Source organism: Oreochromis niloticus, linkage group LG5 (genome assembly GCF_001858045.2).
Source record: "Oreochromis niloticus isolate F11D_XX linkage group LG5, O_niloticus_UMD_NMBU, whole genome shotgun sequence".
In the NCBI taxonomy this organism is placed as follows: domain Eukaryota; kingdom Metazoa; phylum Chordata; class Actinopteri; order Cichliformes; family Cichlidae; genus Oreochromis; species Oreochromis niloticus.
In genome coordinates this window covers 6,665,348-6,679,081 of record NC_031970.2, presented here as the reverse complement: position 1 = coordinate 6,679,081, position 13,734 = coordinate 6,665,348, and the positions used below count along the sequence as shown (strand labels likewise).

At 39.6% G+C, this 13,734-nt stretch overlaps 1 protein-coding gene across 5 annotated transcripts in view; it reads right to left on the bottom strand.

Annotated features, from left to right (window-relative positions):
- The window catches only part of LOC100710082 (guanine nucleotide-binding protein G(s) subunit alpha), a 35,903-nt gene that overhangs the window by 14,268 nt on the left and 7,901 nt on the right, over nucleotides 1-13,734 (bottom strand). For 3 of the 5 annotated variants that reach the window (XM_025907080.1, XM_005458821.4, XM_019359338.2), the window contains exons 3-5: nucleotides 12,705-12,759; nucleotides 11,898-12,017; nucleotides 4,153-4,265 (exon numbers count right to left, since the gene is read on the bottom strand). In XM_025907080.1, the coding sequence (XP_025762865.1) occupies nucleotides 4,153-4,265; nucleotides 11,898-12,017; nucleotides 12,705-12,759 (288 nt within the window). The remainder of the gene's footprint in view (nucleotides 1-4,152; nucleotides 4,266-11,897; nucleotides 12,018-12,704; nucleotides 12,760-13,734) is intronic. The other 2 variants (XM_025907081.1, XM_003454281.5) reach the window with 1 other exon arrangement.

Here is a 13,734-nt window from a genome sequence, read left to right as displayed (position 1 = left end):
TTTCAGCTCAAACGCCCCCTCCAGTTGGACTTCCCACTCGGAAAGTCACACCAACTCCAACTTTGGAATCCAACATGGCAGCAGCAGTAAAACTGTAGAAAGTGCAGTCTGTACTACCACTGTTGTGTATTTGTGACTCGCCAAATAAGGCATAGAAAACCTCCAATGTCCCACTTTGAAATGATGTGGAAGCTTGGCAAAAATAAAAGCAACTTTTTTTCTTTTAAACATCTGTTTCTTATAAATTTGTGTCTTAAATCTCAAAGAATTCCTCTTATTTTCTGGATATATTTACCATTTTTGTCTTGCAAATTTTACCACTGCAAGCTTAAAAATTTGCAAGGTAAGGAATATTATTAGAAATATTATATAAATAATATAAGTAACTTAGAATAATACCCCTGGCTGTACTATGCCCATAGATTTGTGATTTATGCATTTGTCTGACATGCAAAAGATCCCTGGTTCAAGAAACGTAGGAGACAAAAAGCCCTCGGAGATGAGGTCAGGAAGGATAACCAGCGTAAAAATCAGAAATCAAGTATGGAGAGCCATCCACTGTGGCAAGCTGTGTGTTAGCAAGGGAGCGCCCCCAAAAAGCTTGGATTCATTGTATAACACCTTTGTTATGTGTATAAGGTAACAGTGTCAGTGAAGTGATGAGTAGAGCAATTTGAAAAAAATAAATAAAAATTAAATTTTTTTTCCCCCCGCTTATCTTGAAAATTCTTACACTTACAGCAACTATTACACACTGCTATACTGTATATGATGAGACAACAGAAACCTGACAAACAGGCCTCGTCATCTGACACAAAACAAACCGTTCGCCTCAGCCCTGTTGGGCAGAGGGGGCAACGAGACACTGAGCGGACTTTGCATGTGAACATCTTACAGTTACAGCGCATCCTCAGTGCATCGGGGAAAAACAGCAACAATAACGATGCATCACGGCGGAGCATGACGGAGCAAAGAGAGAACCGGGAAAGCTTCAGTGACTTCCTTCTAATCACACAGAGACAAAGCATCAGTGCCATGTCAACTTCTTCTTCCCTTTTTTTCTGATTTTATTTCCTCCCCCCCCATCATGACACAAGTCAGGTGATCTTTGCAAAGAGAGAGGCAGGAGGTGTACGTGGTGGGCCTCACTTTTCCTGCGCTGATCCAGGGTTGACATTTTCATTTAATGCTAACAACCTTCATCAATAATGCTGAAGTTGTCTCTCTCTTCTAACACAGTCGCTCATTCTTTCTCCTTCTGCAGCCTGCCTGGGTTAAAAATAGCTCTCCCCTCTCTCTTTCTCTGCTTCTCCGTTTACATAAGCACACAGAGGGGGGAGGGGAGCACTTCCGGTCTGGCCACCCAGCCCAACATCTGATCCATCATAACACTGGGGCTGCTGGGTGTGGAGAAGAGGAGAGGAGAGGAGAAGAGAGGACAGAGGAGAGGAGAAGAAAGGAGAGGGTTCCTGCAACAGAGGAAAACCCTCATTCAATTTCAATCTCTCTTTTCGATCTTTTCTCATTTTCAATCGCTGTCTCTCCTCAGATGCGTGAAACGCCGCATGTGTTCAATCACACTTCTTACAGTGATGGTTTTTCATGATCATCTCACTGACAGCCTGTGCTGTCAGCCCACCCGCCTCCCACAAAACATAAGAGTGCCACACACACACGCAACTGTGACTGCGACAAACAACTGTGGTCGCATTTGCAACATGGAAATGACATGTATACACACCCACAATGACAACATACGCTCACAAAGACAGCGGTGTAAAGTAACTGAGTACACTCATCAAAAATATGGCACATAAAGTACAACTTTACATGCAGTAGAACTTCTAATTCTACTTTTTGGAAATGTATACGTAATTCACTCCTCATTCATTTGATTGCTTGAGTTACTACAGTGAGATTTTATGTAAAACGTGCCACACAGAGCTGAAGGTGGACCTGGTGGCATGTCGTCCCTACAGATTAACAGTAAATCCTGGGAGACAAAGTCATTCATTAAGTGTTTCATCAAATAGTTGATTTAACTATTTGTAACATAACAAAAATCTTACAATTTGAACATGAATTTGTGCAGTACAACTTTACTTTTTGCTTCACTCCTTCCTCTTTTGATCTAAACCCAAAGGTTAGAAACTTGATAACCAAATATATGTGAAGCAGTTTAAAAATAGTTCCCCCTCAACTGGCTGCTACAGTAAAATATGCCATTTGAATTCATACATCACCGTTATATCTATGAGCATGCAATAAATGACGAATATAATGCTATGAGCGCTTTTATATTTGATACTTGCTTAAACACAACGACAAATGAAACAGTCAGCACAGGTCCCATACTCTGACTCATGTGATCGTTTTGGGTCTTATAATGAAACCAGACTGACCAAAGACCAAAGGGAAAGATAACATGCTTGGAACAGCAGAGGGAGAGTCAGGCGGCACGGGTTGGGGAAGTTGAAGCTAATGTTCCTCCAAATTTGTTCCAAATTTCAATGCAGAAAACACAAAAAGCTGTTCCAGGAAGGTTAACCAATTCCCCATCCATAAAAACACACACACACACACCATCACCATCCAAAAGGTCTGCACTTTGTTTAGCAAAGACTAACCAGAAATCCACCTGACAGAAAAACCAATTGCCAGCACATGGAAACGAAACCTTTCAACAGTCCAATTCACAGCAGGAACATCTGTAACCAAGCACCATGAAAACTTTAGATCAGGTGAGCACAAATTTTAGCCAGAAAAATGACCAAAACAGCAATTAATTGGTGCCACCAACACCGGCCATCTGTGATGCTTCTTAACGCCCATGCTAGCAGCTCTTTGAGGCTTTACGGAGGCATTGAGGTGCTCTAAGCTAAATGCTGACGCTATGATGCTAACATTTACCATTTTTACTACCTTAGCTTAACATTTAAGCTAATATTTGCTAATTAGCACAAAATAGGAACAATAGTTGAACCAATGCAATGAACACATTTTTACTAATTATGCCACAGTTTTGCCTGACACATTAGTGGCTGCTTGAGGGAACTGTGACGTCAACGCAGCGCCATAGTCATAAATGTGGGCACAAGAAGTAGCAGTGTACTTTTCAGTGATAAACACTTGAATATCAAGCCTTTGCCCACATGCGGTGCGTGCCTTCATTTTCAGTTTTTCACATGCAAAGTTATTGTCTGTAGGATTCAATATTTCTATCAAGTTTTCTATGTGGTAGGGTTCTATTGCTACCTGTTGCTCTGGCATGCTCTCAACAGCACTCGTTACCATGTGGAAAATCTATGTTTTAATAAATAAGCTACGTCAACACGTGCATGGGCAAGTGTCAAAACTGAGAAGAAAATTTAAATGGTGAAAAAAGTATTCAAACAAAGTGACTGCTAAGTTCTTATCTGTTTTTTTTGCAGAACATATCATCACAGGCTTCAGGTTACAAAAGTTGGAAGGTGCATGGGAAACCAAAACGTCACCAAAGGGCACTGCACACCAGGAGCTGTGACGCCATACACAAGCCACAACTGCAAGTATAGACTGCCTGCAACAATTCATACTGAAAGGGGCTTTAACCTTCATAGAAAGGTTTTAGTCCAAACTACAAAGGGAACCCCCTGGTGTCCCCACAAGGGAAATACCCTCTGGGGACAGCGAATGTGAGTCAGCGGTTTCATATTAACCAATTTAATGGTAGCTCAAACATTTCAGTCAATACTTAAGTGGTGGACCAACTAACAAAACACCAACACCTTAAGTGTATATTTGGACATTTGGACCTAAGTCCAAATATCCTTTAAAAAAAAAAAAAAAGAAAAAAAAAAAAGAAAAAGAGACCGCGCATCATTATTTCTAGCCTAAAGAAATGATCTACAAACTACTAAAATAAACAAGCCAAAATAAATACACTTGACAAAGTAGCACTGCATTCATTATCACCATTTATCTTCACACCTTGAGCTCACATAAACCACACGGGAAAGAACCCAAACTCCCCCCAGAGCACACACTGAATGGTTTATATGTCTCACCTTTAAATATCAAAACCCGAAAAAGGAAGTCCTTAGAAATGTGCCCGCGTTTAACTTCAAGTGTACGCACAGAGGTGAAAAAAGTATAAGAGAAGCAAAGACTCACTATTGTGCGCAGTCGATGAGTTGATATTCGTTGGACCTTTCCCAGCATGCCCGCACACCCTCGTCTTGCCAGAGGATTTTTGCGTGGTCGTAAAACTCCTGAAAAGACAAAAGCTGGTTTGGATCAGCAACACACCTGAGATCTGCGGCTTTCTGCAACTGGAAACAGGGTAACTGACTGTAAAAACAAGAATTACCACCTTATGGTTGTAAACCTCCACCAACCCCTCAAGTTGCATTAATTCATTTCAATTAAGATGTACAACAAATCAAATCTCCCTCTCTATAGTCATGCAACACATTTCCACATAACCACCACATTTCTGGGAATGCACGGGCGTGGATGGAGAAGTTCACGCCCAGATTTCAGCAGGTGTGTGGAGAAGCTACAGCCAGATGTCATTATTATCAAATGAGACAAAATATTTCTGATGTCCTGATTTTTAAATAACTGCAACGTGATCGAATTTGCAGACATGCTTATCTCTAACTTTTCCCCCCATTGGGCATTTCTGTTCACTGTGAGGCGAGGGGACCATGAAGGGTGCAGGACAGACAGGTGAGACATTTTAAACAAAAAAAAAAGAGCCAGTAAAAGTTAAGACGTCATACCGTTTTAGCAAATCAGCTTACATCTGTCAACTTATGTTACCCAAATACAATTGGCTAAATCACTCTGTTGTATGTCAGATGTTTCTTTGTGCTGGAAGGGATAAACTCCTGGTATGGATGTTTCTCACTTTCTCTCTCAACTGTGCATGTTTTTGGATTTTTGGGGGGCATTTGGACCACGCATTATGCATTACAGATGTTGGATATCATTAACTTACAGGGCCTTTCACACAGGAAGCAACATGTGCTGTGTTGACCTCCAGAAGTTGAGCAAACAGCCCAAAATATGTGTTAAGCTAGCCTCTGCACTCACCTGTACAACATAACTGTTTGCAACCACAAGTAGCTACCGGTCATCCTGGATTTCTATTCGTCACACAAATGTTCACTTCAATTGATTTCAGTTTTATTTATATACCAGCAAATCATAACACTTATACTGTAAGGTAAAACCCCTACAATAATAAAGGGAAACCCCCAACAATCAAACAACCCACTATGAGCAAGCCCTTGGTGACACTGTGAAGGAAAAACTCCCTTTTAACAGGAAGAAACCTCGGGCTGAACAAGGTAAATGGTTTATAACACTGTTCAGTGTGGGCACTAGAGCCCGAATGGTTAATCAGCCGCCTGATACCGTCAGCTGGTATACGCCTGCTGATAAACAAAACTTAAAACAGGAGACGGGAGAAACACCCTTCAACCATGTTATGAGTGTTAACATGGTATAGTTTGTGAACCAGAGGGCACTCTGCAGCTTCCTGTGTTGGCAACACACGTGCTTGGAACACCGCAAACAACAGTCAGCTGATCCGAGCATAGCTGGGAAAATGAGTAAATAACTACACATAAAGAAATGTTAGAGAAATTTGTTTTTTTATGTGTCTAAAAAGAAAACCGCATGGGCTGATTTACTGGAATATTTTTAACTGATACACTATTAGTATTGATTATAAAAATCCTGTATTGGTCAGGCTTTTGTGGAAATGGTAACTTTATTGTCCCTACAGACTACTGTCAGGAGTTAAAGTTGGTCAAATGTGACTAACACTTACTGTTGTCGCATTTAGTCAGCTTTTGCAGGACATTCTGATGTCACAGTGAAGTTTACATTTGACCTTTTAAATATAAAATCCCATCGCATAATTATTTTATTGCATTAAGCATTTGTTTATAATGTCATAATTTCCTGTGATGTCACCGTGACCCTGATCACTGAAGTGTAATCAGTTTAATCGAGTTCGGTTTCATGAAATCGCCTGAAAAGTGTTCAAGAAATGTAGCGTTTACAAGGCATGATACAGAAGGACCGTCAAACTAGTGATCTGCTCTTAATATTAGTGACTGGTTGTACATGAAAAAGTTGCGTGTGATCTTGGAAAGGCCTGTGTCCCTGTCTTACAGCTGTATTTTTCATCTGGTTCTCGATGGCTGAAACCGTTTAAGGACAGCCGAGGGGGGCAGTGATACACCCCAGCTTAGTTTGGAGTTAAAGGCCGGCTCGCCGAGGAGCAGCAGATGAGCAAACTGATATAAGCAGGAAACAGAGCAGTTCACAGAGTTCATGTAGAAACGGAGAGCTTTGTACCGACACAAGGCTAGACTGTCACTACGCAGGGGCCTATCTTCACTGTGATCTAGAAGTGGTCACATACAATAGAGACAGGCACAAATAAGCCATTATGAGCCATAGAGTTAAACTGTATACTATTAAAAAAAATCAGCAAGGATTAAGTAGGATAATGGAATGAGTCTAAGTCATGGGTTATCAGCTGAGCCTTTCACTTTAGAGAAGTGGCCCTGTGGGTAATTTGTACGTGCTGTATATGAGTAGCAATCTATTGTTAGTGTGTGGAAAGTAACATAGACAAAGTTACTGAAAATCGCCATAAAAGTGTTACCAGCTTCAATGTAATTGTTAACCAAATGCTGGGCACTGTGTTTTCCACCTATCAATGCAGAGTTGGTCCGAAAAGTAAAGACTAGCTAACGGCTATGAGCTGGGCTAGAATCACAACACTTAGAAACAGAGGTCTGAGAGATATAACTTGCTATCTACCAAGTCCAGCATAGCTATGCTTCATCTACATTAGCTGGGGAGGGTGGGTAACTAGCTCTCTTTGTTAACCCATTCTTTTTTTTAGGCTCTGTGCACGCTCATGTAAAAAGGAGGCATTTGATGTATCCCTTGACTATTCCTCCAAACAAAATTTAGAGACTGAATGTCGCCTACTTCTGACAGAGGGATGGGTGATTAAGATACATACAGGATATAAGAAATTAAACAAAAATGCAACATATAAAGAGGGCATGGGTTTTTTGCAATTATGGTATGCTATCAGAAGCTGCTGTGTGTTTCTAACATGATGACTACAAAAGGTGGAAAGTGTGAAACTATAAAACATATTATAGGCTACTCAGTACATTCGGGTGGGTCCCGTGAGCTAATGCACGAGATTTAGAAATAAGTCACCAGATCAAAGTGAACTCGATTTTACATATAGGCTAAAAACACAATTAGATGCAGTTCGCAGAGTATAAAACAAATTGGGAAAGGTTGGCAGCACGAGGCCTTTCGCATGTTCCCAACGCGTCTGCATGGCTTCCTAAAGGTATGGATCAACAGGTTACACGTATAAAACACATTCCTTCTGCAGAAAATCGATATTGCTCTTAGAGCACGCTCTAAACGTGGCGATTCCGAAACGACTGTGGTGACCTAGCTAGGTTCAATTAGCGCACAAAACTCGAGCTTTGAGCTCGGCATACCTCAGAAACCCACTAATCTTGCTTCATAGTACACTCATCTGAAAAGTTAACCCTGGGAACTTATTATCTTCTGACATGTTGCAAAAACTGAGATTTTGCACATGACATAAATGTTTGTGCATTGTGCAGGTCCCTGACTGTCACATATCACAGGTGAACTGTATGCACTTGTCTTTAAACACACAGTGTTATTCATTATTGTTATTTTAGTTTATCCCTGTAGGACTGTGGGAAGAGCTCAGAGCAACGTTTTGGACGTGCTGGAATTCAGAAGGTCTAATGACCGTGACAATGATATTAACTTACTTCTGAACCAACTCAGAAAAACTGAATGTAATGACGTAAAAACAAGTGACACTGTAATTGCATCCTGGATTTAAGGGCTTTGAATTTATAGTTTTGGATAGCTAAAAGCTGTGTCAGCTGGGAAACGCTCCAACGCTCCTCCAACCCTAAACTGGATAAACAGTTAAGAAAATAGAAGCAGATGAACAGAATTTTTCAGAATAAATGATCAATCGAAAGCAGTAAGCACCTTTTGAAATAAACTGCAGCAGAGAAAAAAAAGTGCACACAAAAACTTTTTTATAAATATTACTAAATATAATTTAGCATTTTGTTTACTCTGCCAAAAAACAAAAACCCAACAACTATAAAGGATGTAATTTTTTTATCACGATCAGCTCAACTACAAAAAGAACAGCTTGTTAATCAGCTAAAAATGTTGGCGTTAAGAAGAAAAGAAGTGTTTCAGTTAGGAGTAACCACAAACTCACTTATTCTCTTTTTAAACTTTATTTTGTTAAATAATACAGTAACCAGTAATATGTCAATATGTCTTTACAAATAAATTAGTTATTTTATTACCATTTTTTTCCCTTACAGTTTATGCAGGACTGTAAACTTACTGCTGTATAAAAAGCTTGATGCTTGTTATACTATAGCTATGCAAAGTTTTCATGTTAAGAATTGGAGCTTGCTTATAGACCTAATCTGAGATGCTGTGCAGCAGTTATCATTTAATTATATTTAAAAGGGTTCCTACAGAATTAGAATCAAAGTATCATTTATATGTTTTAGAACTGTATGTGTTTATTAAGTCTTTTATTTTTGTATATTATTTTTAATTGCAAATCAATACAGTTAGACAATGAAAAATGATAAGAGCATAAAATAAAACACAGATAAATCTTTATGCCAAATCTACAGAAGACATTTATTTATTTCCCATCCTTTTTTGATGCATCTCGGCCTTATTTACTTTCATGGTCACTTTTATTTAAAGACTTCCTGCATATTTTCTACAGTGAAACGAAAGTGAAGGGGTTGGTGAATTTGTGTACACACACACACACACACACACACACACACACACACACACACACACCTGTCTGTCCTGAAAGAGGGATCCCTCCTTTGCTCCTCTCGCTGAACGTTCCTTTTCTTTTTACCATCAAAAGGTTTTTAAGGATAGGGTATGCTGTGTGCTGCAAACAGCTTAGCACAGGTGTGCAACAATCAGTCTACAAAGACTAAAAAGGCTCGAGTAAGTTAGTTAAAAAAGAAAACAAAAAGTTAAGTGGTTCATTTTTAGAACAAAAAACTCATTTTAGTGAATAATAATTATGAGGATTATTGATTAGACATAAAGCTTCGAGGGGAAAAGCCCGTGGATATTCAACACAAGCCCTAAGCTTATTGTCTGTCTTTCTTCCCAGTGAAAGACAGCGTCAACCAGTCAAACTGGTTTCCAGTAGGCCCTAAGGCCAGGCAAGGGGGAGCGGGAAGAGGAGGCAGCTGAGGAGAAGGAGCCGGGCCCATCATTTCTCTTTCCTTAACAAACACGCGTTCAGACGACAAACTGTTCGACTTTTGATGCTCTTTAAACACTGCTTTAAATAACCAGCTATCACTGTGAACTTTTCAAAAATCACAGCAGTACTTCACTAACAGCATTGCCTTCACGTTTGGATTTACTGTAATCCTCAACACCCTAAAATTTTAAAAAAATGAGTTCTGGTTTTTCCCTCCTGCAGTGGAAGTCTAGTGACGGACGGACAGCCCGAGGGAAGGGTCAGCTCGAGATAGGCCCACATAATAAATTTGCCATGACGTAACAGAGACAATATCAGGAGACTTCCTTTTGCTTACACACAAATACGCTCACTCTTCACTGGAAACTCAGCTGTAAATGACAAATGTACACGACAAATGTACACGAAAGGAGCAACCAGTTTAAACACTAAGGCCACCGTGCTGGAAAAACACAGACTGTGTTCTTTTCACTCTTTGTAACCGCTCCCCTGTTAGACAACAACCGAGTAATGCTGCACTCAAGAGTTTTAATTTATTTTCTGCTTATAGAGGTTTACTCATCAGTTAATTTGACCTCTATACAATAAACATAGAAAGTATAAGATCATAAAAAAGAAAGGCTGCAAGCTGACATTTGGGAAACTAAAGCTAGGGATTTTTTTTTCCTCCCCTTTATCAAAAACTATCACTATTAAAGAACTGGTTGTTTGAATCATCGCTTTAACAGTGATTGCCAGCTTCTCATAGCTGGCGTCCCATACGCAAAGGACGTGTTTTTCACTGTGTGTGGTCGCATGATCATAATCTTATTATCAGATTTGTCAGCAGATAATGGGGATAGTTATAGGGCCAAAACAAAATATTCATTAACTTTAAACATGAATTCACTGAATGTCTTAAAAAGAAAAACAACAACAACATTTCTTTGAATGTATGATTTCCTTAAATTTTAAATTAGCACATAAATTAAATGAAAAACAACCAGATAAATGAAGAAAGGGAGATGGATGTAGGGCAGGACACAGGCTGATCTGGTGAAGAGATAATGGTGTGTTTTTCAGTATTAAGCACACCACCATACACTAACCCACCTCAGGAAACTGGTCATTCCATCATCTCAGCAGGCAAATCAGAGTAGCATACATACATAATTCCACCATGTGAATAGGAGCCGTCAGTTCGGCATACAGACGACAAAAGGTCTGTATGCCAAACTGTAAATTGGTAGGTCAGGGTGTCGTAAACCAAAGTGTATACCGATCTGAGAACGTTTGCTGACTGGACAGAACACCGGCATCGCAGTTACGCACAGAGAAATGGAGAGCTAACATCCAACTGACCCCTCTGTCCCCAAAAGTGGACCAGGTGAGAGACCACCTCATCCATAGCTGCAACAAACCGTTCCCAACATAGGCTCATCTATCGAAACATTTTCAACTTTTGCTTCTTCTACATGATCTTGGCTCTAGCTAAGCTAAAGTAAGAGTTTGGGCTTTAAGGGTGGAGGAAAAGCATGCAACATATGATTCACTATAGCAAAAATGCAAAATAGTAATCAATATGCCAGATTCAATTTAAGATCAATCTAATTTAAAAAAATCATTATTTTTTTTAAATAATCATTGGATGCAAAATTGTAATTGAAATTAAAATGTAATTAACCGCCCACTGTTAGCTAGTTAACAAAAAAAAAAAAAAGGCTGAATTTTGCAGTCATTGTCTACTTACTGAAATATTGGAGATTGTTCAGTAGCGAAACACAAATTTAAAGCCAGAATGCTTCACACACAAACTGATTCTGTGGCTGCAGATTTCAACCCCAAATGGCGTCCAGTGTAAAGAAGGGTGAACATTACTTTGTAAAATATGTTTGATCAACTAATCTGGAACACCAGTCTTAATACCAGAAAGACATGAGCAAATAAATCAATTAATCAATCTCCAGATCGGTGGTGGGACCTCCATCGACTTCCTCCCAGGCCGCTGGGAGCAGACTGGTCTACGCGTTTATAGAAGACGTGTCCCTCTGGACACATTTAGGTTTATTACAGACAATTAGAGTTAATCGGCGGTGTGGTACTCTCAGGTGAGAGGCTCATTCAATTGACAACCTCCCAAGCGGAAGCACACTTGCTAATTACTGAATCACCACGCAAACACACCAGGCGGACTCATACAGGCTGTCGCGTGATACTTACTCACCTCTAGCACAACTAGCCAGAACACCTGTAAGATTCAGCAGGTTAGTAATGAGAATCTAACACATTTACACCTGTTAGTGCAAAACAGCAGGATTGATTTTACAACAAAAAACACCCACTGGGGAAACAAAGATTTAAATGTATCAACTTGCAGCAGCTTTGTTTAAAACCAAATTGCTCTTCAAAATTTGTGCTGTTCAATTTTGTTTTACTGTCTGATCATATGTTTCATTGTGTCATAACATTCATTATTTTCTTTACACACAGAACAAGAGGTTCAACTGAAAGCAGAAGGAAACAAACTGCAATTAAAAGTCAGAGATATAAGAGGAAGTAAAGTCGAACTTACTGTAGGAAAATCAAAATCCTTCTGGTTTACTAGGTTCAGGACATAATCAATCCGAGACTGGTTCTCAGGACAGGCTAACTGGCAAGGAGGTGTGAGCGTATTCATGGCCGCCACAATCGTCTGTATGAAAAGAAAACACAAACACAAAAAGCCTCATTCATTAATATTATTCCTAAATGTGTTTACACTGCCTCAAAATAGCTTTAGATACAAATTTTCATCATCTTAGCCCCTCAGTCACCCATGCCTGGAGGCTGTTCGGCAATCCCCAACAACCACCACCTGCTAGGGATAAATCTGTATTCCCCATATGGTTGGGGAGTGGTTGCTGGCTGTCACTAAGAGAAAACAGTTGCAAAGAGGTATTCGAGACTGCACCGCAAGCCTCCGTCTGATTGCTTTGGTCGCTAGCAGGTTGCTTCTAGTTTGCATCGCACTTTTTGAAATTTCTCCACCACCCGGCGAGTGGGTAGTGAGTGTTTGTATGTACGGGATGATGCAAACTACAAGTGACTGTGACAATCTGCTACTGCCCAAAGTAACAGCAAGCAGAGTTGTGGTGTAGCTAATTTTTGCAACAACTCCCAGCTGGTCAGGAGCGCACATGGGGTCGCTGACCTGTCTGAAGGCATGTGTGACCAAAAGCCTCCTCCCTTAGAATGAAGCATTGAGTTTTGGATTTTTTTTTAAAGAAGCTATAATCCATGTTTTTTCCTCTTTTAGCCAAAAATCTGCATATCAGACAGAACATTACAAACAAACATCATTCATCTATCAAAGTGGGAGGAAAAAAGGACAGCGTCTTACCTCTATAGCTTCTTTAATGTTGTTTTTAATATCATGAATTTTCTGTTTTTTCTCCCTGTGAAGACAAGAGTTCACATGCGCTTTATTTATTTACTTACTTAAAAGCATAGATGGCAACTAGCTTTAAATGACCTAAGCTGCAAAGGTTAACAGTGAATGATGACATTTAAAGAAATATTCCTGTACAGCTATAAATCCAAATATGGCCACTGCAGTGCGACAGGAACAGGAAACAATATTTTTAAATAAATAAAAACAGTAATTACACAGAGATGTTTTGTTTCCTCAGTGTCAGTCCCAGTGGATTCCAGTGGAAATGTGCTGTGTAATATTAACTTCTCCAGGATGTATTTGTCAGCCTAGAGCTAAATTATATCTGACATCAGTATTACGACTGCCCCACATACACAGATATTTTCTTTATTTGCTGACCAAGTGCAACCACTGAATTTTGCTGATACCAAACAAGAACAGCAGAGCTTGTCTTAATTTTGACAATGACATTCATTAAGCACTAAACCACACAGCTAGTTGACTGTTACAGTACATTTTTGTACTATAGTTTGAGAAGTCATGAACACCAAGGAGCCCAAAATACTGCTAAATTAAATAATACGGTCCACATTTTGTCCTTCCTTGTCGTTGTAAAGATAAACAGAATTTCACAACGTGGCAGTTCATGCAATCTGTGAGCTTTGCTGATATCGCGAAGCACTGACGTCACACAGAAACATAAGTGCTGGATTCCTTCAAATGTGTCCTGACAAAACACAAAAGTCTGGTTGTTGAAATTCAGATTTGATAATGAATTCCACAAATATCTCAACAACCGGCTACTTAACCTTACAGCAAGAATACAAACCCTAAAATCAAGGGTGTACAACTTGTGCTGAGGGGAAAGGTTTTAAATTAAACGCATGGGTGGATATCTTTCACTCATGCGTCCTATGTAAAATGTAAACAAGACTTCCCAGTTGGAGCCACTTCACATGTTAATATAAAAGCACATGTGGGCATTTTAATCAGCTAC